The sequence below is a fragment of the Antechinus flavipes genome, chromosome 3, assembly GCF_016432865.1.
Source record: "Antechinus flavipes isolate AdamAnt ecotype Samford, QLD, Australia chromosome 3, AdamAnt_v2, whole genome shotgun sequence".
NCBI classification, from domain to species: Eukaryota; Metazoa; Chordata; class Mammalia; order Dasyuromorphia; family Dasyuridae; genus Antechinus; species Antechinus flavipes.
This window is the reverse complement of record NC_067400.1, coordinates 99,945,394-99,972,610: the sequence shown is the minus strand read 5'-3', so window position 1 is coordinate 99,972,610 and position 27,217 is coordinate 99,945,394. Positions and strand designations below refer to the sequence as shown.

The window sequence follows — 27,217 nt, the reverse complement described above, 5'->3', positions numbered from 1 at the left end:
ACTTTTCCATAGCTGCCTTTCTAATAGCTGATTTTTCTTATGAAATGAAGAGAGTTGCTAAGATATACAATAATTTTCTCCTCAGGTATTCTAATTCTCTTTCCAAATGTCTATATGCTAGTCCCTTGCAGGCTCCTGCTGCCCCTTGGTACTTTAGTTTAATCAAGGGACACTGCCCTATTGGTTCTGCCTTTTCATAATGTGGAGGGACTGAAATTTAAGGATCCCAGCAGGGGTGAGATAAGATTTTCTCAGTTTCCATCTCTTTTACATGGCTTAAAAATAGTCAGTCTTTTGTCCCTGGAAGCCAGAGGCTTGCATACATTGATTCTTCTTGATTGAAGGGAGTTTTCCCCTTAACATAAAAGATTTAGTTCTTGACATTTCCAATTATCGGAGGAACCATATTTTGGCCAAATTATTCCTCTGCCACAAACAAAACAGCAATACTTTATCTTTTTTTTTTCTTTTTGTACTTTGGCAATTTATTCTAATTCTGCAGCCAGTTCCCTAATGGACTATTGGCTGGTACTCCCTGACTTGGTTCCTGGCTTGGGGATTTCGACTTGAGTTTTCCCCATTATTGGAGAAGACAGTCGTGCTCCAATCCTTTGGCAAAGATCACTCTACCAATGGTCAACCTAGAGCTGCTTTGGTGAGTTCTTTCTCTTAGGATCTCTGAAATCTGACAGTACACACACACACACACACACATACACACACACCTCAGTTTAGTGAGAGCTAATCTCTCAGGTCTTCCCCCAGCCAATTGATCCTCAGACTCCTAAAGACCTTACCTTGGAGTGTATGCACAAATTGTTCCAGACCATGAGCTCACATACACATACAAGACACCAGGTTCTACACTGCTTTTTTTCTTCACTGAGTCTCTCTGCCTCAGGCCTCTGCTTAGCAGGGAGGAGAATGCTGCCATACCTGGGAGACTTGGGGACAAAAGGTCCCTAGGCTGGTCTCCAAAGCAAGCAACGATCGTTCTCTTACCATACATTCATCCCAGACGAGCCCCCAAAACTGTGTGGTACAGCAAACCCCAATTCAAAAATACTCAGAGATATCTCAAAGTAAAGAACAGAAGTTTGATTAGGATCTCATGAGAAATGGACAGTCCTCTCACTGAAGTCTCAGAAGGAGGAGAGTGACTTTCGCAAAGATTGTGAGGTAATTTAAATGATCAGTGAGAGAAAAAAAAAATACATAACCTATTCGACCACCTACTCCTGTTAATCCTCTTAAAATCATTGGCAAACTTAACATTTATTCTTGTATTTGTTTCGGGAATATAAGTGGGCTTTTGTGATACTAAGGTCAAGGTCCAGGAGGTAATCTCAGATATTTCTGTTAGAAGAGCAAGTCTTGCCCTGTTTCTCAGGCCTTAATGATTAATAGACCTTTAGTATTGTCCCACAGTTATTATTCTGAGAAGTTCTTAGTTTCCTATTTGACTCAAAATTAAGTATAATACTGAATGAAAAAATGGATATTCAATCAATTGCCAAATTTTCATGATTTTATTGGGAAAAAAATATGACATATAAGAATCAACATCAAAGACTAATTTCAAGGGACTCAATAAGGACAAACTGTTTATATTTTATACATGGAAATGTGAACTGTAAAATATCGTTTTATTCCTTAACCCTGAGCAATCACTTCATTTGCGAAAGCCCTAGTGTTACCCAATATTTCACATTGCCAGTCCTAATTCCCAGGGCGTCAGAGTCTCTCTGGCCACTGATCTTTGCAGTGTGAACCTAATTCTACTCAGCTTGCCTCCTCTGAGGCTTTCAGAGATCTTTGGCTATGATTTCTTGAATCATAGTTTAATAACTGGTAGTGCGCTCAAGAACAGCCATGTGCAAACTTAAAGCCTTTATTATACAGGCTCACAGTGAACCATATGTCTAAGATTGTCATTAGTAATTGGATAGTTCAAAAGGAAGATTGTAGTGGAACTGAGTATATGTTTCTGAAAACTAAAACTGTATAGGAAAAGGTAAATATAGTAACTGTTATATAAATGAGGTGGGAAAGCAAGAACCAACACAGAGGATTTAGATGGGAGAGATGGGCTGATAGTTCTGAAATCCTGATCACATTGGGAATGAGTTAAAGAGAGAACTACACACACACACACACACACACACACAGTGGGTGAAATAAAGTGTGTAGATTAATAGGAATGGGATAAAGAGGAAAGTGAAAAGATGAGGGGAGAGGATACTAGACAGATCCTTGGGATAGAGGGAAGAAAATAGCAAGGCAAGCTAGTGGATAGAAGTAAAGAGTTACTAGGGATAGAAAACTAGAGATATTCAAAAATATAGCAAAAATGATTGCAATTAGAATTTATTAGGGAAAAAAAAAGTAAGGCTAGTAATCATTGATTTCAGACAAAATCACTGTTAAAAAAGATTCAATCGAGATCTCTACATTATATATCAACCATATTAATATTATTTTAGATGCGTGTGTGTTTATGTGTATATACATGTCTGTTTACATAAATATATTTGTGTTTAACTGTAGCCTCGAAGGGGGATTGAAAGGGGAAAAACAATACAGTAAAAAGTGCACAGCAGAGGAAAAAAATCCACAAGGAAGCAAGGAAAAGATGGACAATACTGAATACAATGTAGTCTATCATTATACATGTTTTTGTTTGGGAAAAAAGACCTACCCAAATTGACTACTCAGAGATCATTCATAGAAAGCAGAATTATTTATTAGAACCTCGAGAAGCAGACCCCATCCTGGACTGTGAGCAAAATTTCACAGCAGGATAAGGCCAGAGTCTTGAAAATGCTTACAGATTTTATACATTTCAGACAAAAAACCTCCAAAATCCCACCCTGTATATGTTGTGATTGGTCACATAAGTCTACTGTTCTCCTAATTGGTCAGTGGAATGTAGTAGACAAGGTGATTGATATATAACTTCTTCGGCCACATAATCCTTCTTTGGACAAAGAAATGCAGTCCAGGCCTTATCTAAAATCACGTGACTGGGGCCTATAGAATTGCTCTACTTTAACTAACAGTCTCTGATCAATATGTGCTTAATTTGTAAGTTCTTCACCTTTTCCCACCTACTTTATTAAAAGTGAAATTTATTGATACATATTTTGAATCCTCTCCTGTTCTTTTTTTTTTCTTTTTCTGTCTTTTTTCTTTTCTATGTCTCTCCAAGTATTTCTATATGAGAGATTATATTTCTTCTTGGACTTATTTTTATCATTTTTCCATATAGAAATGTTATTTTTCAGTAGTCTTCCAACAACCAAAATAATATTTATCAAAGATAGTGCCTTATGGAAAAATAAGGAAAGATCCCATTATTCTGTTGGTTATCAGACCAGAATTAGATAATTTAGTTGAAAATTTATACTTCTTAATAAAGTTTGTCCGGGTCAAAATGAAAGGCTTTTCTGTCAGTTCTTTCTTTACAGCTATTTCTTCTGGTCTCCTTTTATTATAGCATTTGCCCTTGTATGTGCTCTTGAAAAGAGACAGGTTCTCCTTAGAATTTGTAAAGATAGTACAGTATTATTTATTATTGTATAATATTTATTATTGGAAAATAAATGGCACTACATGTGAGTACTGAGCCTAGAGTCAGTTCCTGAGTTCAAATGTGGCCTCAGATACTAACTGTGTGACTGTGGTCAACTCATTCAATACTGTTTACCTCAGGTCCCTCATATATAAAATGAGCTGAAGAAGGGAAGTGGCAAACTTTTGCAGAATCAGGGGTCATGAAGAATTGAACACAAGTACTGTTCATCTTTTCTGTCCTTCCTTGTAGTTTTTTTTTCTCTGCCATACACATTTTACTTTATTCTTTTCTTAACCCTAACCCTAACCCGTCCCCTCTTCCCCCCCTCCCCATCTCCACCTCCTCCAAACAGGCTACAATTACACACAGTTGTATTTATGTAAGTGGCTGTAAGCAAACTAAATTTTGAATGGTTTTAAAAGATTTTATCTCTACTTTGTCAAAGAAGTTTTTAGACAAAGGTCCATTCCTCTGAATGGGTACATAAAGTATAAGAAGTAAAATGTCACCTATAAGGTTAAACAACCCCACTCCCTGATAAATGAAGATCATTTCTTGTTGCTTAATCAAGAAATATTTCTGTAGCTTCTCCTGGAATATTATGTATCACCTTCAGTGACTACATATCAGCTATTAGGCTTTGACAAAAAAGTCACTTAAGGAATACCAAATGCCTTATTTTGTGTTTTTAAGATGAATAACTCATCTTTTTAAAACTTGTGTTATTATAGAACTCATTCCAATTAGTTTTATTAATTTTTCTTATCAGATGTTTTGCACAAACAGCTTGCTGATGTTCTCTAGTTTGTTTGGTTTTAAACAGTTTAAAAAATATTTCAAATCCACAATCTACTAACACATTATGTAGTCCAGTGAAATATTTCAACTTAGTCCAAATTAACCTATATTTGTGATAATTACATTAGAATTTTCTAATCTTCACTTTCCTAAGGGTCACTATGCACCTGAGTATCAGACATATTATATGTGTGTGTGTGTATGTGTCCAAAAATATAAAAATATTCTTTACTTAATCTCTGTGAACTAAATGTCACATAATCAGATGGTGGGAAAAGCATGCAGAGAGGGAAACACATTAACATGGGAGTTTTTGTATTTGACTCCTATATTCCAGATATCTCTGTGGTATTAAAAAAATAAAAAATAATAATAATGATATTTTCTTCTGGCTCACTAAAAGCCATACATGTACATTAGGTTAGAAAATTTAAGAAGCCTTTGTTATTAATGAAAAAGATCTAGTGTCCTGAAGTATGAGTATGAACTCTGGATATTCTGTTCAGTTTTGGTTATAATGCAGCACAACTAGCCTCTCAGCCAAAGCCCCATGTTGTCTGGGCAACTCCAGTTGCCATAGCAATGAAATTCTGTTGAGAGAGCAGGGCGAATGCTAATTGTAGCCATTTGTTGTTCCTTCTGTCGATCCTTAACTAGCACAGTTGTAGAGCAGCCAGAGACTTTGGGTGAACAGCACAGAGTGCCCTCCAAAGCATTGCTGCTGAAGGCAACCGGCTGCTCAGTTTAAAAATTGTTTGAGCAACCACCAGGGCTGACAGTGCCACTGTGTGGGCAGAAGCACAGCTTGACTCACAACCTGACAACTGTTGATCTGGGATTTGAGGAATGGGGAGAAAGATAAGATCATTTTAAAACTTGTTAAACTGATGACATAGAAAAAGATAGATACTACTCAGGTACTAGGCAACTCTTAGCAACCTGTGTCCAGACGCAATCTCAAAACTGAGGCCTAAGAGCAAGAACCCTGACTTGCTATAATTGTTATTTCTAATTTGAAGTCATTTATATGGCCTGGGGTTAAAAGGATTCATTAGATTAGAATGTAGAGTTTACCAGACTACTTCCCCAGTACTGTTTTTACTATTTTAAATCTTTATTTTTTGGAGGTGTGGGACTTGGCTGGCAAAAACAGCTTAAAACTTCAGTTCACTTCCACTAGATGAAAAGAGGCCCAATTTGGAAAACAGGAAATAAAAGGCATTTACATATTTGGTTGGACTCTAATGCTACTTTAATTCAAGGAATAATAAGCTTTAACATGGAGGGAAATGGTAGGTAGTTATTTCATTAATAAAACCTAATTGCTTTAGATACTTTGAAAAAAAATTATATAAATGGTCAGTAAAAGACATTAGAAGTGCCATTGTTATAACTTCCTTTTAAAAGCTGTTATTGACTATAAAATGGTCAAATTAGTGAGGATTAAAAATTTATTACTTTGTAAATGGTAATACATTTAATGGAAATTTTTAGTGTACAGATTTAAAATATATACACATAAGTAGAAAAGATCAAGTTTTGAGGCTTTAGTGGTCTTAAAATGAGAGTAGAACTTTTTTTTATTGTATTGTTTATACCAGCTGGATCAGTGAATGACTTTAAAATGTGAATTTATGTAGGAGGCAGGTTTTAATTTTTGTTTTACCTAAATTAGCATCATAACAATCCATAGCATTAATTGTGTTTGGACTTATTTTACCCTTAGTAATTAATTACTTTCTAGGCTATCTCATAAATAACAAGATACCACAATATACAAAGTATTGGAAAATATAGTCTGGAGTCATTGTTAATCTGTTTACTGCCCATTTGGCGTATTTCAGAGGCAGGAGACAGTCAAGAGTTAAGTCTGAAATCCAGGACATGAACAAACCTTTCCTTTGGACTTTGTTTTTCATGAAACTCCCTATAAAGGTTAGCTCCCAACTAATTTAGCCTATGGTTAAAATGCACAAGTGTTTTTATCACCTCAGTTATGTTTTTGACATTGATTAGACAATCTGTAGTACCCCTCACCAGTGATGGTGTGCCAAGTGGTGTCTCATGGGTCACAAAAACTCCCAGCCACCTTGAAAATAATGAAATTCACCTTTCCATTGATGCCTGCAACAACCATAAGCCACAAGAGACTCTGTTTCAGCCCCTATTATTCAGGAGGAATAATGACAACTCATGGATAAACTTGTTTTATGTAAAGTATAACTTTTACATCCATAAAGTGTTTGGTAAACCTTTCAGTTGATCTTGTTTATGCAATAATATTATCTTAGTATTTTACTTTGGCTGTCTTTCTTTCTTCTATTTTTCCATTGTTTTAAATTTCCTACTTTTGGTCCTACAAAATAAACAAGTTCCAGAAGATATGTTTAAAATAGGGAACAAAGAAAGAGGGTGGGTGGGTGGGTGATATAGTGAAGTTTTAAAAATCTGCTTTCCCTGGCAGGCATAAAGTGTCAATTCTTGTGAAAACAGTTAGGCTGTCCTGCAGTTTTGCCAAGAATGATGAGAATTTAAAAGGCTCAGATTTGCCAAAGTTATAGATCCCTAGCTTGACTCCTACCCCTGATCTTTTCCTTAGAAACAGAATGCTTTTATTGTCATTGCATGTCATTGCATCCTTTACAGCTTTACCACCTGTACTTTAGTACATGTCTGTACATGTTTTTTTTTAACATGTCTGTAAAAGAGTTCAGAAAATAAAGGTTATAGCTAATGGAAACTATACAGAGAGGAAAGCTTTTCAAAAATCTATTTTGACTATTTTTTCTTTTGCTATAAATAAAACCTTTTTCTCAGAAACAAGAATTTCTTATTCTTTCTTAAATTTAGTGGAAGAATATTTTTGGATCATCATTCATGTTTAATAAAATCTTTAATATAAGAAAATGACAGTGATATCTGTGATACATTTACTTTTTAAAATTATTTTTTAATAGTTTGTCCCTTTATTCCCATTATTCCCTTGTTTTCAAAGAAAATTGCACTCAAATATGTATTTCTAGCTGCATGTAAATGGATTATAAATATAAGCTTTAAATAAAATGAAAATACTCTAATAAATATACCATTAATGTTCCACATTATAAGCCACTAAAAAAGAAAAAAGATACGATTATATCAGACTGGAAGGGATTTACCACTAAATCTTCAAATAACTATTAAAGAAATAAAATTGGCCATATTGTTTTTGAAAAAAGTTTTTTTAGGAAAGTGTGCATGTGTGTATGTCACAGTGCTCTGAGGCCACATTGTCTTTTTTAGGTACACATTGTATTTATCAATTTATTCTAGTCTTTGCACTTAAATTGATAGAAATAATGAATATGGCTGGGAATTAGCAGTAGACACTGGATTAGAATGTTTGTTTTTAGCCTAAATACCTCCTTGTTTGGAGCTTTTGTATTCATTTAAGGATTATAATATGACTCTCAATAGTATTTTGAAGTGAATAATTGGCTCTAAAGACCTATAAAATGTTTCAAGTTGTTAGAATAAGATGAGGAGGGCTGGAGAATTATTACTTTTTTCCATGTAGTTTTGTATTTGTAAATCATTACATTAAATTTTTGATAATAAAATGGGATGTTTGAGTTTGAGTTAAAGGCACCCATGTTGCAATTTTTTTTTTAACAGAAAACAAACCAGACTTTATTGTGTTAGCACTTTTGTGCTATTAGAAACTGCTGTGATAAAGTAATGAATATTAAGAAAAGCACTATATATCTTAAATGCTAATCCTATTATTGAAAGGTTATATTATCTTCAGGAATATTGGTGCATTATTTTTGTTTGCAGATGATTCTGCACTCAGTGCAGCCTCTGAAACTGAGATGCAACAAAGAATGTATCAACGCTCTGCTGCTTGTGCTAATTTTGATCTAACAATTAATATCAAGAAAACACAAGTCCCATCAACCAGCATCACACCATTCATATGTCGAACCATCACTTTCAATAAATGGTGAAGTTTTGGATGCCGTCGATAAATTCTTTTACTTTGGCAGTATATTTTCCAGGAACATTCACATTGATAAAATTGGCACATGCATCAGCAGAGCTAACTCATTGTTGGGGAGGTTCTGAAGGAAAAAGTAAGAGAGGAGAGGTACCAGACTGATCGTCTACAGAGCCATTGGGCTGATCCCACTGTTGTGTGCCTGTGAAACCTGGACAGTTTACTAGCGCCATGCCAGGAAATTGAATCACTTCCATTTGAACTCTCTTAGGAAGATGCTGAAGATCACTTGGCAGGCTAAGATAACAGATCCTAAAGTCCTTTCTCAAACTTAACTGCCAAGCATTTCAACTCTACTACAGAGAGCACAATTTTGTTGGGCTAGCCACACTGTTCAAATGCGAAATTTTTGCTGGTCAAAAAAAATTTTTTTATGGAGAACTTACACAGGATAAGTGCTCACAAGATGGTCAGAAAAAAACAATAAAAGGATATTCTCAAGGTATATCTTAAGAACTTTAAAATCAATTGCATGACATGTGAGACATTGGTGCAGAATCACTCAGCATGCAGTGCCCTCATCAGAGAAGGGGCTGTGCTGTGTGAAGAAAGCAGAATTGAAGTAGCCAAAAAGAAACACAACATGAGCAAAAAGAGAAGATCCCCAAATGTTCATAGAAACTATTTATGTCCGACTTATTGCAGAACTTGTATTGATCTTATCAAAAGTCTCAACTCTAACAAAGCCTTTCTCTCCATTTTCTAAAGTGATGTTAGTCATTTTGGTCCTCTTCTAGAACAAAGGACAACCACCAACCAACATCATGTCCTCTTTTACTTTTTAGATATAAAAGTTTCCCTGTGTTAGAAGAGTAACATCATGTTATAAACCAAAAATAGCATAAATAATTATATTGTGAGAATGCACAGACATAAACCAAGAGTATCTTATCTATTGTCTCCCTGACAAGTTATGAATTCCCTGGAGAGGCTGTAACTTTTCCTTGGTCCTCATTGAGTTTATTTTGATGCTTCAAAATTGCATAAAAGGGGATCCCTGAAATGACATCTAGGAATTAATCCAAGTTGACTCCTACATTAAAGAGAGCTGGAAAGAGATCCCAGTGGAAAGGAAATTTATGTAGGAAATAGCAAAAATGATTTAAAAAATAAATTATTTGAGTTATCCTTTAGATGGTAGTTATAAGTCCCCTTAGCTATAAAGATCCTGAAAGTATAAGGGATCTCAAAGAAGTGAGAATTTTCCTGAAAGATAGTAGAACCACTTAAGTTTGAGTTAATTTTGTGTTTTCTGCCAATCCAACACTAGGGTGCTGCACAAAGTAATAATTTTTAAGTCTATGAAGAGCAAATATAGCAGACTATTGGCATCTGTAGGGTATATAGTTTAAAAGTCCCCATGAATAGTGAAGGCATTCAATATTATATTATCAATATAATAATAAATAAGAAATGGAACTTTAGCAAAGAGTTGAGGAGAACCCATAGAATTATTTCTTTTTTCTCTTTTCCTACCATTAGAGATGCAACTAGGATTTGATGAGGGAAACACTGCCAAAATGGAGAAACCTCCTTTTCCAATTCATTATTTCCCTAATCTGACATAACAAAGTTGAAAGAAACCTGACTGAAACACAACTCCACTTCCTACTTAGTGACCTTGAAAAATCCATGTCCTTCCTCTAAGCTTTGTTTCATTTTAGCCATGATTCTTTATATAGATAAATCACATGATTCTTTAGCTGTTTGTTGCAGCAGCTTAAGATGGTTTGATTAAACAAATTTAGATCTTCTGGATTCTACTTGAGCAATATCTTTTGCTTTACATTGCTATCACCGACTTTTAGACATTTCTCACTTCTCACCTTCATTATGATAGCCTCCTCATTAGTGTCTCATCTTTAATAGCTCCCCTTTTTTTACCACTCATTTGTCAATGACCTTAATGATCACATGTGACCATATCACTCACTTGCTAAAGAAAAAACCCCAAACTCTTCAGTGTCACTATTCTCCCTTCCCGTTATCTATAGAATAAAATATAAATATTTATTTTGGCATTTATGATCTGGCACTACTGAACCCTTTTCAGCTTTCTTTCACATTATATTATATATGTTTGAATTAGTGCCAGAGGGAATAATAAGGAATGGAGATTTGAAAAATCTCTCCCATCAATATTATTTCCAAAATTTAGAGGCAACTATCTGTCTAGATGAGATAATTTGTTATAAATAAATCAAGGTTTACAGTAGGAAGGCAAAAAAGAGACAATGAAAAAAACTTAGTCCAAAAGAGATTAACTGAAGGATACTTTAAACAACTAAATAAGACCCTTGGGAGACATGGAAACATAGGATATTTCAACTCTCCAAGTGTATATCAGATTCATTAATGAATGCTATTGCACCAGTTGTGCGTCTCAACTGTTCCTTTTTATTTAGTAAAATTTTCCATCTCTTAGTCTTAGTTATGATTCATTCATTTTCCTTGACTCCCAAGGATTCTAAAGTTGGAATTGGTGGGGAAAAGAGATGCCTGTGTTACCTCAGCTCTGGGATCACTGATTTTATTAGGTAAAAGTAAAGGAGAAAGAAAAATCTTGATTACTTCCATGGTTGGCTTTGTAAATTTATTGGGCTTTTTTTTAAAAAGGGGAGGAGCAAAATTCATGAATCAATTTCTAATTCCACCAAAAATGCATTAATGAACCAGTAATTCTCCCAAAAACTTGTATATTTGTTCTAACCTAATTAAATTTTAACTCTGTGAGCCTTTCTCCAGATTCTAAAGCATGTTTTAAGATTAGGATATTCATTAATAATTACTCAAAATTTTTATCTAGCATTATGTATTTTAGTTTATCTGGGATTTTTGAGATGGATAAGCAGACTGTTATAGGCTAGCATAAACAGTCCTAATACTACTAAGTTTGCCAAAACTGGACTAGTAGCTATTTGATGATCTTTCTTTCACATCTGGGCACATGTTCAAATTATTCTCTTTTGCCTTGAATATACTCCCACTTCATCTTCCTCCAAGGGCCACTTTGAAAATGCCATTCTGTGACATCTCATTGATAACCTTTGTAAATAAAATAAATGCTTAGCATAGTAAGTGCTATATACATGTTAGCTATTATTATCATACTCATGGGATACTCATCCTGGAGATTTTGCCTCCAATATATCCTTTGTTGCTGCTTCTTTATATTCTTGTATATTTATTTTTAATAACTTCATTTTAAATAATTTTAATAGTTTATTTTCCTTTACTAGGTAAATAATTCTAAAGATATTTGATTTGGTCAGTATGGGTATTTCCTCCAATGTATACATATATATGACCTCTCCCTCATTACCAAGATTAGGCTTTAGGCAATAGATACTTTAAGTAACAAATGTCTTGCTTTGTTTTGGGAATTGAAACAAGTCATTTTTTTAAATCAAAGAACAAGGTGGAGACTAAGATGTATAACCCATCTGCTAGATTTTTTTTTTTTTTTTTTTTTTGCTGTTGACTTTTTTAGCACTCTTAATTTTTTTTTAATTTCTAAACTTTATCTTTTATATGGATAAAAATCTGAAATACATTTTGTTAATAATTAGGTTGAAGAAAATGTTTCATTAAGATAGTAATATACCACTTCACATCTATCAGATTGGCTAAGATGACAGGAAAGATAATGATGAATGTTGGAGGGGATGTGGAAAAACTGGAACATTAATGCATTATTGATGGAGCCATTCTGGAAAGCAATTTGGAACTATGGCCAAAAAGCTATTAAAACTAACCCTTTGATCTGTAAGACCCTGTAGACCCTTTGAGTCTGTATCCCAAAGAGATCATAAAAGCGGAAAAAGGACCCATATGTGCAAAAATAGTTTCTAACAGCAATTTTTGTGGTAGCAAAAAATTGGAAAATGCATATATGTCCATCAATTGGGAAATGGCTCTAGATAATGGCTGAATAAGTTATGGCATATGAATGTAACAGAATAGTATTGCTCTATAAGAAATGATGAGCAGGTTTATTTCAGAAAAGTCTGAAAAGACTTACATAAACTGAAGATGAGTGAACTAAGCAAAACCAGAATATTGCACATAGTAACAACAAGATTATGTGATGAACTATACAATTCCAATAGACTTGGGATGAAAAATGCCATCAGCATCCCGAGAGAGAATTGTGAAAACTGAATATGGATCTAAGCAAACTATTTTCACCCTTTTCCTTGGGAAGGGGGTTGATTTTTCTTTTTTGTGATTTTTACCTTTTGTTCTGATTTTTCTTTTATAAAATTACTGATGTGAAAATATATCTTAAGTGATTGTACATGTATAACATCAGATTGCTTTCTGTCTTGGAGAGAGAAAACTTAGGAAGAAAAAAATTTGGAACGCAAAATCTTTCAAAAATGAATGTTGAATATATTGAATTACTTGCTGTTTTGGGGAGGAAGGTGGGGAGAGGGGAAAAAGAAAAATTTCAAACACAAGGTTTTGCAAGAGGGAAAGCTGAATCTTTGCATGTACTTTGAAAATAAAAAGCTATTATTAAAAAAAAAAAAAAGAGCTGGGGAAGATAGGCCCTGTTCCTGAGTAGCTCATAAAAAATGAATGTTAAAAACTTTTTTTACATGTAATTGGAAAAATAAAATACTATTGAATTAAGGCAGAGAAGGCAAGGAGGTGTTACAATGTAAAGAGTATTTGTTCTGAAGTCAGGAATACTTGAGTTCAATCCTCACTTCATTTTTTAATTAGCTATATGATCCTGAGCAGGTCACTTAACCTCTCTCTGGTAGTTTTCTCATCTGTAACATGAATATAATAGTAATACCTACATCTCAGAATTGTGGGGATAAAATGAAGTAACATTTGTTGTTATTTTTGCATTCCTTAAATCACTCTACAAATACTAGTTGTTTTTGTTATTATCATTTAAGAATATCTAGAAAATATTAGAAAATATGAATTAATTTTGAATAAATTAACTGTGGATTTATTCAAAGAAATATCAAATATTATCACTGCCCTCTAAGAGCCTAGAGTCTAGCTGGAAAGGCTAAAGATAATTAAGCAAACATAATAAGTTTGTACTATATGCAAAGCAATATGCTGGGCTACTTAATATGCTAACTCTAAATTTACCATGCACTGTGCTTGTCTCATTTATCCTCACAACAAAACTGCTAAATAGATGCTATTATTAGCCCCATTTTACAGTTGATGCAACTAAGTCTGAGACTCATCTAGGATCAACACCACTAGACTGAGGCCATATTTGATCTAGCAGAAGAATGAATATGAATATAGGGCAGTGAGTGTTATAGAAGGTCAGAGAAGAGAGAGATCACATTCAGATGGCATTCAAATGTATTATAGTTTCAGTGGAATCTTGAAAGGCAAGTAGAATTTTAATGTGCAAAGTTGTCAAGCTTGGGCCAAATAAAGCCTCTCTGACAAATATTTAGAAATTGTTAAATAAACCATTTTGGCCAGAATAGAAAATTCATGTAGAGGAGGTAAGAGAGAGTAAAACCTTGGAAAGGGAAACTGGAGCCAGATTTTGAAGAGTCTTGAATTCTAGGCTGTATTTGGATTTAATCTTGCAGATTATAGGCCCATTTAGAAGTTTTAGAAGAGCAGGAAAGAGGCTTAGAAAATTATATTTCAAGAACATTAATGTGACATGAAATATGTATAAATTAATAGACCATCACAATAGGGTGTTTTATGAGAGGCTAGAAAGGAAAAAAAAAGTAAAAGTTATAATAGCTACTATTTTCAGTGATGATTATTGTCTTTTAATATAGAGTCAAAAAATATCCCTGATTTAGCTGTTAATTCAGAGATAGTACTCCAAATAATTTCACAAAGCATTACTGTTTCATTTGGCTTTGGCAAATGAAATAATAAAATCATATTTCCATTTTCTGAAATATCTACAAATTGAAAATGTACTCAATTTGATATTGTGATTGAGCCTGTTTATTTTTTCTTATTGTTCATGCACTCTGAGGACAAGAATAGTTTTTCCCCCCAATTTAAATTGGCATAGTGCCAACAGAGCATAATACAGATCAAGATACTAAATATATCTTCATGTTAACAATTATCTTTTTGTGAGTAAAGAAAAATTAGGAAGTACTCAATTTGTATCTGCCAGATATTTTTAATCATATATCTAGTATCCCATGACTTCCATTGTACCCCTTTCCCATAATTTAGTTCTGCCATTCTACCTATGTATTAAACTTCTGCCATGTGTTGGATGCTATGCAAGAAACTAGAGATATAAAAATAAAAACAAAACAGCCCCTCTCCTCAAGGAACCTCTATTCTGGTTGGAAAGAAATCACATGTATGAATATAAGTAGAGACAAAAAATATATAAATTAAAATGGCGGAGGGTATAAGAAAAGGTATTGGGGATCATTGTAGAAAGTTTTGTGGATACAATGGGCTCTAAGCTGAACTTTGAAAAAAAGATAAATATTCTGAAAGGCATAATTAAGGAAAATATATACCTCAGGAATTGGGAAAAGTGACTGGAGATAGCTTTTTCAAATGCATGAATGTTTGCGATGGCATAACCCTTCTCCCCTTTATTCCTGATTCCTGCCCTATATAAAATAGTTGAAATATACATTAATATGCTGGTTTATTTTATAACTAACTTTTTTTTTCAAGAAAGCCATTTGTTTTCTAATTAGACATGGTGCCCAGTATATCTACATATAGTAGGTGTTTAGTGCTTGTTGACTAACTTTTTACCTTTTTTGCAACATTGTACTGATGCCATTATTTGGCATTCTTACTATAAAATTATATGGTGATAATGAAGAAAAAAGAGAAAGGAAAAAGTGTTCTATAGTCTGTTTCTCATAAAATTGGTACCATGAAATCTTCAACACTTCAAGGAGTTATTTTAAAAACATGAAATTAGAGCTAATAGTAAATTTATTCTGCGCAATATGTTGGTTTTCAAAATTAGTAAATGTCCAGAGAGATGCAATTATGGTTTTGTTTGGCTGGTTTGGGTTTAGGGAGTTGTGAACACTCTGCTACTACTAAAATGGTTTTCCAAATTTCTTAAAAGTGATACATCATATTTTGAAATTATTGACGTTAAAAAAAAAAACATCAAAAGCTTCAAGAAACAAACATTTTGCATTAACCTTGCTGAATAGTTATATTTTAAAATTATGAAAATAAATGAAATCAGATGAACTGAATAGAGTTGAAAGCACCTTTCTAGGTGATGAAATTGCTATTGATTTATGACAAATGCTGATAAAAGCAGGCATGGACTACTTTGTTGCTGTCAGATGAAAACAGAAAAGAGGCAGGTTTTATTATCAATCATTTCTTGTCTGTATAAGCCAGAAGCAGACTGTTATAATTGACTTGATAGCTCTATCTGATGTGAGTTCCAGTGCCATAGTGGTTATAACAATGCTTCAGCGCAAAGAATATATGTAAAAAGGATGTGGCCAGATCTTCAGAGGCAAAGCTAGGTCACTGAAAGGTTTACATTTACTTAACAATTCATTAATTAATGAGTCACAACTTTCTATATTAGAAACTCTTGTTTAAAAAGGAGAGAATGCTTTTTCTGTGAAGTATTATGCCCTATGGTTCATATGATACATTAGCCATTTTATTACATTTGAGAATCTGAATTTTGTATATGAATGTTCTACTTAGTGGTTTTAGATTAGCAAATCTTGTTCATAATTTTTAAGTTATCAAGTTTATTTGGTGCTAATACTGATTTTTTTAAGTGATGAGGAAAGGCCCATCATTGTATCAAATATGTTTAATTTCTTTTCCCTATGCTTTTGATTTGATAATCTTTTTCTTAAAAAGATACTCATCATTCCCTTGCCAATAATACTAGCACTCTTGACTATCACTTCTTAGAACTGTATTAGTAGAGTTTTTATTCTGAATCTTCTTCCTCCTGGACATAGATCTGGGAAAAAGAAAAGTGCATTTACCAGATGTTCTTCAGACCAAATAGTAATAATCTTGGTAAGGACTCCTGAGGCAAGTAATTGCCATTATCTTTGCTAATGAATATATGAAATGAATTTCATCTATATCAGTTTCAGAAGCAATATCTCTGCTAAATGAAATTGCATCATTCATATTTAATATAAATTTTCCTGATTTTTGAATGACTTTTATCAAGAGGAAGTTAAAAAGAATAATAGATTTTCACTGAAAGTATCTACATTCCAATCCTCACCCTGGTTCTCACTATGACAGTGGAAGTCACATAATCTTTGAGGAATTCAGTTTCTACCAGCTCTAAATTTTCTGATTCTTATTTGGCTTTATTCATAGCAGATATTCCATATCAATCATGTCATACAAAATAAAACAAAAACCATGTTAGGCAAGCATCCATTACAAAGTAACTCACTGCATGAACCAATGAGAAAAAAATTTAATAATTTCACTGTAATTTTTATAGTATTTTTCATGATATTTTAATTCAATAAATATATATTAAGGCATGGGAGATATATATTAGAAATTAGTAGTTCCTGCTTTTATGGAACATGTTGGCAAATAGTGGAAATTAGGTATATATACAATTCTAAAATAGAATGGAATAAATGGAAGTATTTGGGAGCATAAACAAATTGCAAAACAAAATTAGTGATATCTTTTGTGCTTATATCTTCTTTTCTAATATGTAACTTTAAAATGTTTTTAAAAGGAGAGAGCTGACATTTCAGCAAAACTAATGTATCAATCAACTTTAGCCATGTATGACCTCCAGAGTCACCTTTCACTGCAAATAAGAGAAATATGTTCTTATATCTCCTCTTGGAATCCAGAAGTTTTTTATTCTAATTACACAGACTAAGTTACACATTTATTCTGTCACAGAAAGAGTTCCATTTCTGTTTAGATAGTGCAATAGTTTTTCCACTTCCATTGTTCATACTATTTTCCTGGTTCTGCTTGTCTTACAAGTTCATATGTGTTTTCCCATGTGTCTTTGTGTTCACTTTTTTAAAATGGTGTAATAATAATTACATTCATATACCACAATTTCTTTAGCTATTTCCCAGTTGGTGAATGTCTAATTTGTTTCTAGCTCTTTGCTACTATAAAAAGTGTGGTTATCATTATTTTGGATGTACAGTAGACTCCATTTATTTGGATCTCCCTTTATTCCCCTTAAGTTCCCTATAAAAACTCTTTTAAACCCTCCTGTTTCTTTTCAAGTCTCCCACTCTTCATCCTCCTGCATTCTCTCAATTGAGGATCCGATTTTTAACTTTATTGAGGAATTGGAGAACATTCTTGAATCCCATCATCCTCCCCTTCATCTGAAAAACCTTGATAAAATCCACTAATCTCTTTCTCCCATTCTCGGAGTAGGAGGTGGCCCTAATGTCTTCAGTCATCTACATGATGATTCATTTACATGAAAGTAAATTGTGTATTATAATTATCAGTGATTCTTTAATAGTTTGAAAGTGACTTTGCAAATTCACATTGACCACATTTCTTTGTTATGGTTATGTTGTTTTGTCATTGGTAGTATTTTTTAAACTACTAAATTTCCTTTTACAAAATTGTATTATTAAAAACTTCTGATGTTTTGTTAGTTGGAAGAGCTTATATTTCATAGTTAATACTCTTTCTTTTAATTACTCATGTACTGGTATTTAACTATCTTAAGTTCTGACATTTCTTTCATTTCTTCTCTGTTGTGATTTTCTTGGAAACAAAAAACTGATTTATCTCATATTTTCTTTCAGGTTGACTAAAGGCATGTATTAGGCTTTTTAAAAAAGCAATTTTAGCTTTTGTTTTATCATCTTTTTTCTTTCAAAATTTTCTTTCTTAAATGTTCAAGATTCCCTATATTTTTGTTTGTATATTTTTTCCCTAACTTTTTAAATTGATTATTTATGCTTTCATTCTCCTTCTTTGTTAATTTTTGTTTTTAGAAGTATGCTTTTTCTCCCCTTGTACTCTAATTGCATTTTGGTATATTGTTTTGTCATTATTATTGTCTTACACAGTTAGTAATTGTTTATATTATTTGCTTTAACTCACTTAATATCCAAGGTATTCTGATTATGTATCCATTTATGTCTGTATTTTGCTTGCAGTGCTTATATTGACTGCTGTTTTTTATCATATATATTTCTGATTTCTCTGTATTCAATACTTGTTCTATTTTTTTGAGAAAAAAATATAATTTTTTTATGATCTCATTCATCGAGTCTTTCAGTTTTGCATTCTTTAACAATATGTTCAGTTCTGTATTTTTTCTCTTTAGTTCACCTTTCTGTTATGATCAGCTCCATGAAAGTAACTTTAAGCCTTCCTATTATTGTCTTACACTACATCTTTTTGAACTCAGTTTAGATGAAGTTTGATACTATGTCATTTAATGCATATTATTTAATAATGATTTCAAGAAGCACTTATTAAGCAACTACTACATGCTTGGCACTGTTACTGAAGACACAAAGATAAACTGAAAATATCCCTGAAAAAATAGCATCTTGGATGTAATCTGGAAAGCTCTAATATAGGAAAGGAAGAATGAAACAAGCTTTTGGGATTCTAAAAGACACAAATTAGCAATGAGTAGAGTTCAGATGTGAGGTACAACCTGGAGAAGAATGGAATACTGTGTCAGGAAAAATAAGGATAGATTAACTGAGCTAAACAGTGTAATCTGGAGTTAGATTGTGAAGGCTTTATAAATTGGAGAAGTTTCTATTTTACTCTAGGAGCAACAGGGAACCACTGGACTTTACTGAGTAAGAGGTGGTGATATGACCAGATATCCTCTTTAGGAATATCTTTTGTCATCTAGGAATAATATAGAGTGAAGAAACTTCAAAGAGGTTCACCAATGAAGAGTCTTTCAGGTAAATGATAGTAATTAGCATCGTCAGTGCTATATAAAAAATAATAATAAAAATATAAAAGAAGGGCAGGGCCATGGGGGAATAGAACCATTAAGATTTAGCTGCTTACTGGATTTATGGGGTAGGGGAAAGTAAAGAGTCATGGATGATTGAGGTTATGAACTAGAATGACTGGAACATTGGTGGTGTCCTTTATGCAAATAGAGAATTTCTGAAAAGGGTTGGGCTTTGAAAGGATAATAATAAGTCACATTTTGTACATATATTGGACATATATTTTGGATATGTGATTTTCAATATCGGAAATATATTGGACATATATTTTGTTGAGTTTGAGATGTCTCTTCAGAACATTGAGTGTGAATTTTTCTAAGATGCAGCTGGTGATGTGAAATGACTGGTCCTAGAAATAGAGATCTATTTTAGCCTTGTGGCTCTGGGCAAGTCATTTAACTCAATCGCCTTGCAAACAAACAAATGAACAAGAAATATAGACCTGTGAGTCATTTGTATAGATATAACACATGGGAACTGATGAGATCACCTAGATAATAATTAGAAAAAGAGGACTCAAGACAGAGATTTTTGGATCCAGAGTTGAAAGGCAAGATGTGGATGATTAGCCAGCAAAGGAGACTAAGGAGTTGTCAGACAAGAAGGAAACTAGGAATAGCATAATGAAAACCTAGATATATATGCACATTTAAGAGAAGAGTTTTAAATCAACAGTATGAAATACTATAAGTTCAAAAGAATAAGGACTGAGAAAAGATCATCAGTTTTAACAATCAGGAAATCATCAGTAACTTTTGGAAAGAGTATTTGTAGTTGAATTGATGAGGACTGATGCCAGAATGCAGTATGTTAAGAGGTAAGGAAAGGAAAGAAAGTAGATGTAATAAGTATAGGTAGGTGTTTTGTTTTGTTTTGTTTTTTTCCCCTATGAATTTGGCAATGATGGGGGCGGGGGGCAAATATAGAGTGCTGTAACTTGAGGATCCTGAAGTAATTTTGTTTTGTTTTAAAATAAATAGTGGTAACCAGGGCTTGTTTGTATGCTTTATGGAATAAACCATTTGGTAAAAAGATTAAAGCCCAGGATAAGGGCCAAGATGCTGAAGGAAGGAACAGATTCACTGTACCAGTATAGAAACAGGCCTTGTAAAAAAAATGGCCAGGTCTTTATTACATAAGGCTGAAAATAGTGGAGATGATGGACATGCTGTCAAGATATTTCTGTGAAGACCAGGAAGTTGTAGAACAGGAAAGAGGAAGCTCATAAATCACTTATTTTTTTTTCCATAAACCTGAGACAAGATCTTCTGTTGAGAGGTTACAGAAAGGGAAGACATTAGAGGTTTGGGGAGAAAAGATTTGGAAAAGCTTCTGTGGAGACTAGTATATAGAATCAATTGGGAAACTGTGTAAAGATTGCATTTTTATGGGGAATGTCATTTAATTGACCTAAATTTAGTGAATCTAGTCAACCCAAGTATGTGATTTTCTTTAACACTGTTCCAGCTACCTGTGAGTAGGAATGGAACAAGATGGGGAGAATGTAGATCAGAATCCCTTACTAGTTGTAGAAAGTATTGATCATTTAAGAATCACATTCTTTGTTTTTCCTGGATATTTAAAGAATTGATTTCATCCAGACCTGTGATCACATTGGCACAGGGAAGTTCTGATATGAAAACTCTTTACTAAAGTGGTTCAGCAACTATTCAATAACTTATAGACTTAGCTGCCTCATTCACTTATTGGTTAAGTAAGGCATTCAGGGTAATCTGACCAATATATGACATGCAAGTTCTCTGGCCACATAGCTTCTCATCAGAGTAAGAGTAAAAATAAATACCAAATCAAATTTGAACTTAAAGATAAGAAGTTATCATATAGGAACTTCAAATTGATAATTGATTTTAAATAAAATTTTGATATCTCTTGTTTTGACATCACTTTCGTTTTCCAATATATCTTTACCACCTCCTCTTCTTAGAGTCGGAGAGAATACTTTTATTTCTTTTTTTAGGGCCCCGCTTGGTCAATATAATTTTGAAGCATTTAAACTGTTTTGTTGTTTTTTAATTTATATTTACATTCTGCATATTATTTGCCTGTTTCTTTATCTCACTTTGCATCAGCTCCTATGAATATAAATATTCATATTCATTGTTCTCATTTTTACAGCACAATAATATCGTATGTACCACATTTTCTTTACACATTTGCAAATTGATGGGCATCTACTTGATTTCCAGTTGTTAGTACAAAAAGTCTAGCATATACCTAGTAGGATGATGCATGAGTCATAGTATATTACAATTTTTAGCCTTTTTTTTCCATAACCCTAAATTTAAAATGGTTAGATCAACTCACAAATCAACAACATAAAACTATGCCTTTCTTTCCACACTTTTGATTGTCATTACTATTTCATTCACTTCTCAGAAGAAATCTCAGTATTGTTTCTTTCTCTCCTGTTATAACTGATTTGAAGCATTGTTGTGTAGTTGTTAGTTTTATAATTCTCCTTTTGAGAACTTTTGTTTACAATCTTTTGATCTATTCTCTACTGGAAATTACTCTCCCCCCCCTCCCCCCAACTCTCCCATTCATTGCCTCTGTATTTTATAGCCCAAGCTGTTTCAAACAAGATATTGAGGAAAAAGTAGGATATAGACAAGAGTAATTTAGCAGATATTTAAGAATAATGTATTATATTCATTGTGCTAGCTCTTGAGAAAAGATAAAACGACAAAAAGAAAGTTAAAGGAGCCCCAAAATTGTATCTAATCATCAAAAGAAGTTTCTTAAACTTCGGAGAGTCATAGCTGCCAAAGATAACATACTTAGAGCAGGGGAAGAAAGGAGAAGGAATGAGTATTTATCTAGATCTATTATGTATCAGGCACTAAGCTAAGTGTTTTTGTTTTTTAACCAGTGTCTTATATGATCCTCACAATCATTTTGAAGTAGATGCTATTATTGCCCCCATTTTACAGTTGTGGAAATTCAGGTAAACAAAGCTTAAGTGTTTTACCCAGCATCACAAAGCTTTTAAATGACAGATGGCAAATTTGAACTCAGGTGATCTTCCTATTTATTTTTCTGACTCCAGACCCAGTAGCTCTCTCTCCATTTGGATCACCAACAGACTCTATAATAAACAGTGTCATTTACAAAATATCACTTGTGGATGACTAATTTTGAATAGTAACACTACCAAAAAATAAATAAATAAAAGGAAAAAGAAAAAGAAAAAGCATTTGAGAATAAAGCAGACCTAAAGATAATGCATCTAATCAAGATAATCCCAAGAGCATTTATCTGGAAAATGAAGACAAACATACAAAATAGAGCACATGATGGGGGTTTATAATTTTATTTTATTTATTTATTGATTGATGATAATGGGTTTACTACTTTCACACTTTGCCACTTAGTATTCAATACATTATGTGAGGAAGCAGAAATGCAAGTTAAGATGAAGTCAAAAAGAGTAACTAGACATGATCAAATAAATACAGTAGAAGAAATCCATGACATTGCATTCACTCAGGAAATGATGTTTGTGACCTTATAGTGAGGGGAAGAAGATTCCATAGAATGGAAAATATCAGATGGGTACTTTTGCCCAAAAAGAGTGACCAAGAAGACAGTAGCCACCACTGGTCCATATGCCTACTTTCTCATTTCTACTTAATCTTCATACGAATGAACTTTGCATGCATCAAGGAAATTCCTGAAGACAGTATGAGAAGAAATAGTTGAGATTTTGTATTTATTACAGCTAAGCATATCTTGATTTCACAAGTTACAGAGTTGACACAAAAAACACAATACTACCTACTATTCATTTTTTTTTTTTTTTTAAGTATTTGACTTGGTAGAACAAAATGCAGCCTTGAAAGCCCTCTCAGACAAGGTTTTTCCTGTGCACAAATTAAATTATTTACTCATTTGATAGAACCAATGGAAATACCTTTATTTAGTGATCCACTGAGTATTCTCATTTAGTATAAATTAAAAAAAAAATACCTTAAATATTCTTACTTAAGTCTGCCACTGTCATGGTTGATGCCTGGTTATAGTACAAGCAAAAAAAAAAAAAAAAAAAAAAAACTTATTGATAGGGGAGGTTCTCCCTAAGTTTCTTAATAAGCAACTTTGATTCAAATCCAGAATACTGTAAAATTTCAATGAAATCCATATTAACACTATAATCATTTACACTGGACCAACAAAGTCAATCCAAAGTACCCATTGCCCAAACTATATAGCATATAGCTGGACAAGAGATTTATCAAGTTAACATCTGTGTGTGTGTGTGTGTGTGTGTGTGTGTGTGTGTGTGTATAGATATACACACATATATACATATAGATATATAACATGGAGAAGTATAGTAGACAATGTACTAGACCCAGAACTGAGTGGTTGCAAATATATAATTAAGATATTAAGAGGTAATTGAACCCTAGACTTGACGTCAAGACAGTTTGAATTTGAATCCTGCTTCAGATAATATGACTCTGGACAAATCACTGTCACCTCTCTGAACCTCATTTCCTCATCTGTCCACTGGTGATAATAATAGCACCTACCTCACAGACTGGTTGTAAAGAACCAATGAGATGTTAGTAAACTGCTTTGTACATTTTTTAAAATCCTATAAAATGTAACCTCTTAAAACGCTCTGTAAATGTATCATATTTAAAAATTCAAGATATGGCCTTCCAAACTACTGAGAATTTAAAAGAAAACCTTGCAAGGGACTACTGCAATCTGTAGTACACACATTGATGAAATCCTGAATCTGTTAAAAACTCTTTATTAAAATATAACTATACAATATATGCAGCTATTTTATAGGTGAGACAGTTAAAATATAATTTTTGTTTTTGAAATAAAAATTATATTTAAACACTACTAGTACTATTCACCAAATTCATCAATGACAGTGAACAATTAACCCCAAACATTTCTTGCGTAAAAAGTAAAAACTCCCCACTCCAAACCCACCAGAAAATAATTTCCAAGAATACAAACTTCCTTTGCCTTTTTGAGAAGACATCTTAATTTTATCTCAACTGTGTTTCAGAAAAAGCACCTGAACCTTGCTTCAACTCTTACTTAGAACTCTGGTGTGGCTGCCTACTAAACCTCATGGAGACTAGCAGCTCACTTGGTGTTATGAGGAAGTAATCTTCTCCAGATTTTTCCTCACAGCCACAAATTCACAAAAACACAGTCAGTTTTACAAGAAACCTTCCTATACTGTCAAAATCAGATGTAGAGCTGCCCCTAAACCACATGCTTCATGTTCCCCATAATACGACTCAGGATATGCTGGATTTGGTGCAACTCATTGCGGTCAGGCCGGCAGCTGGGGGTGATTTCCAACACATAATCCGGGCCATATTCGGTGAAAAATTCATGATCTGGAATCTCAGAAGAGAGTGTTCTCCCTAGGATGACCCCAGTCAAGTACGTCCAGCATCGGGCTGTGTTGGCAAGATGGTAGCCTCCTCCTCCCAAAATGAGGGTGGCCAACTGCCACTGAAGGATGTACTTAAGACACTTGCCAAGTCCCACAGGAGTCAAGTTAAATGAACACATTGGGTCCCCAGCTATAGTATCGGCTCCTAATTGTAAAACCACTGCTTTGGGATTGAAGGCTACATAGACCTCCTTGAGGACACTTTTGCAGATCTGGTAATACTTTTCATCTCGTATGCCATCCTGGATCGGCACATTGACGCTGTAATACCTTCCCTTCCCGAGGCCCACATCAGATACATCACCAGTTCCTGGAAAAAACCCTGGAGAAAATTTGTGCAGAGACACGGTCATGACTTTAGAAGTGAAACTGAAAGCATCTTCGACTCCATCTCCATGGTGAAGATCCAAATCAACGTACAGAATGCGGTCAAACTTCCTTCTCAAATGCAGGATCCCTAGGACAGCATCATTGAGGTAACAGAAGCCGGAAGCTTCATCTTTCTTGGCATGGTGCCAACCTCCAGCCCAGTTAATGGCTATGTTACATTTTCCATCAATCAGGCATTGGGCCGCCGTGATGGTGGCACCCCCCACTGCAGCCGCATAATCAAATATGCCCTCCGTGCTGGGGCAGTCGTAGCCCAGACCGAATTCCACAGAGTCGGGATGCTCGTCATCCCCTTCCTCACTGACCTTCTGGAGGTGCTGCAGATAGGCATCCGTGTGGAAGCTGGCCATCTCCTCCATGGAAGCCACCTTGGGCTTCACTACCCTCATTTCCTTCAGCAGCTCATAGGCTTCGATCAGGGAGTGCACCATGCTGGCTCGCTTGGGCACTTTGGCCAGCGAGTCACAAGTTCGGACGTACTCGGGGCTATAGATGTAGACTGGGGGCAAAGGCGGCTGCCGCGGAGGGGGCGCGGGCTCCTCCGCCTCCTGCATGGCCCACCCTCACCCAAGCCCTGGCCCCCCACCCGGGACACTCGAACCTTAGATGTCCAGAGGAGCCCCAAATGCGGCCGCTGCTCCGCCGCCGTTGGCGCTGGTGCTGGCGCTGCCAATGACCCTCCGCGATGCCGCCGCTGCCGGTACCCGCGCTGCTACTGCTGCTACTGCCGCGGCCGCCTCGGTCCCTATCTTAGCTTCCGCCGCTGCTGCTGCTGCCTCTTCCGCTGCTGCTGCCTCTTCCGCTGCCGCAGCTTCCGCCGCCGCCGAGGCTCGGGCGCCCCCCAGTCCTTAACGCGCAGCCGCTGCCAAGGCCGCCGGGAGGGAGGGGGGAGGCTGGGGCCCTGGCTGCGGGAAGGTTGCTATGGTGTGGAGGGAGAAAAAGGCGGGTCTTGGAGATCCTCAGGCTTCCTTCGTGAGAAGTATGAAGGGAGTGACCGTGGGCTTTAAAGCCTGCTGAGACCTGGCGCTGCGACTTTCGTCTGTAACCTACCTGGTTTCTGTGTACCTGACCTGATTCGGACCACCCGCTTCCGGCTCTGCTGTATTATTTTTGAAATGCTGTCTTGCAGTGAGTGAAGGGTTGGATAAACGGCCGCGTTCCTCGGTCGGGCAGTAGAATTTAGAAAGTTGATAGAAACAATACAATTTCAACCAGAACTTACTTTTGCGAACAGCCGCATCTAGCTACCACTTCTGGGTAGTAGCTGAGCTAATCTATCTTGACAAAAGTCAACTCTTTGGCAAATGATCCAGAATGCTTTCCCTAAAGCACGTGAAATCGACTCATTTCTTCATCCCCATTATCTGGTTCTTTGTAGAAATGCTGTAAAAGATGTAAAAAATGCTGAGGCTGGTAATCTTCGTAGTGCTTGTTTTCTAGCCATAATGTTTCTGGTTTCCCATGAGGGGGAATCTTCCTGTTGTATAGGTGTATACTGTGGATCTGACTATTATATGACAGTTTGAAAAGAAAAAGATGCCTCCAAGACAACTCTAAATCTGAACTATGTAATCCTTGGTCCTTTTGTCTATGAAACACCATATGGGTACATTTTAAACTAGCTTCCGTGTCCTGGGAGAAATACTGTCATATATGTTAATAATATGAAAATACCATCCTACTTTTATTAAAAAGTCAATGCAGTCTTAATGGGCCACCCTAGTTTAACATGTAACCGTTAAAAATCTCGCCTGAGAGCGTTCTAATTTTTTTATAATGGATTATAACTTTATGTTACATTAAAAACTAGTGGAACCAATAAAAATTTGTTTCAAGACTGTATTTTGAAAAAGTAATTACAAGATTTAGTGATTGAATGTTTGAATAGAGGCTACATCGGTGACTGGAAGAATGGTGTCTTCTACAAGACAGAGGGAGAATGAAGGGGAAGTGTTTAGAGGGAAAGCTTAAGAAGTCCTGGTTTTAGTATGTTGAATTTGGGATGCCTATTCAATTCAAAATGGATGTTTTAAAAATTC

At 34.7% G+C, this 27,217-nt stretch overlaps 2 protein-coding genes across 2 annotated transcripts in view; one reads left to right on the top strand and one right to left on the bottom strand.

Moving 5' to 3' along the window:
- DIAPH3 (diaphanous related formin 3) overlaps positions 1-27,217 on the top strand; it is a 419,718-nt gene that overhangs the window by 311,854 nt on the left and 80,647 nt on the right. The gene's annotated exons all lie outside the window — the stretch shown is intronic.
- Positions 22,655-25,816, bottom strand: HDAC8 (histone deacetylase 8). The gene has a single exon (XM_051983891.1). It carries the CDS (start codon positions 25,730-25,732, stop codon positions 24,593-24,595), a length of 1,140 nt encoding a protein of 379 aa, XP_051839851.1. The 5' UTR covers positions 25,733-25,816; the 3' UTR covers positions 22,655-24,592.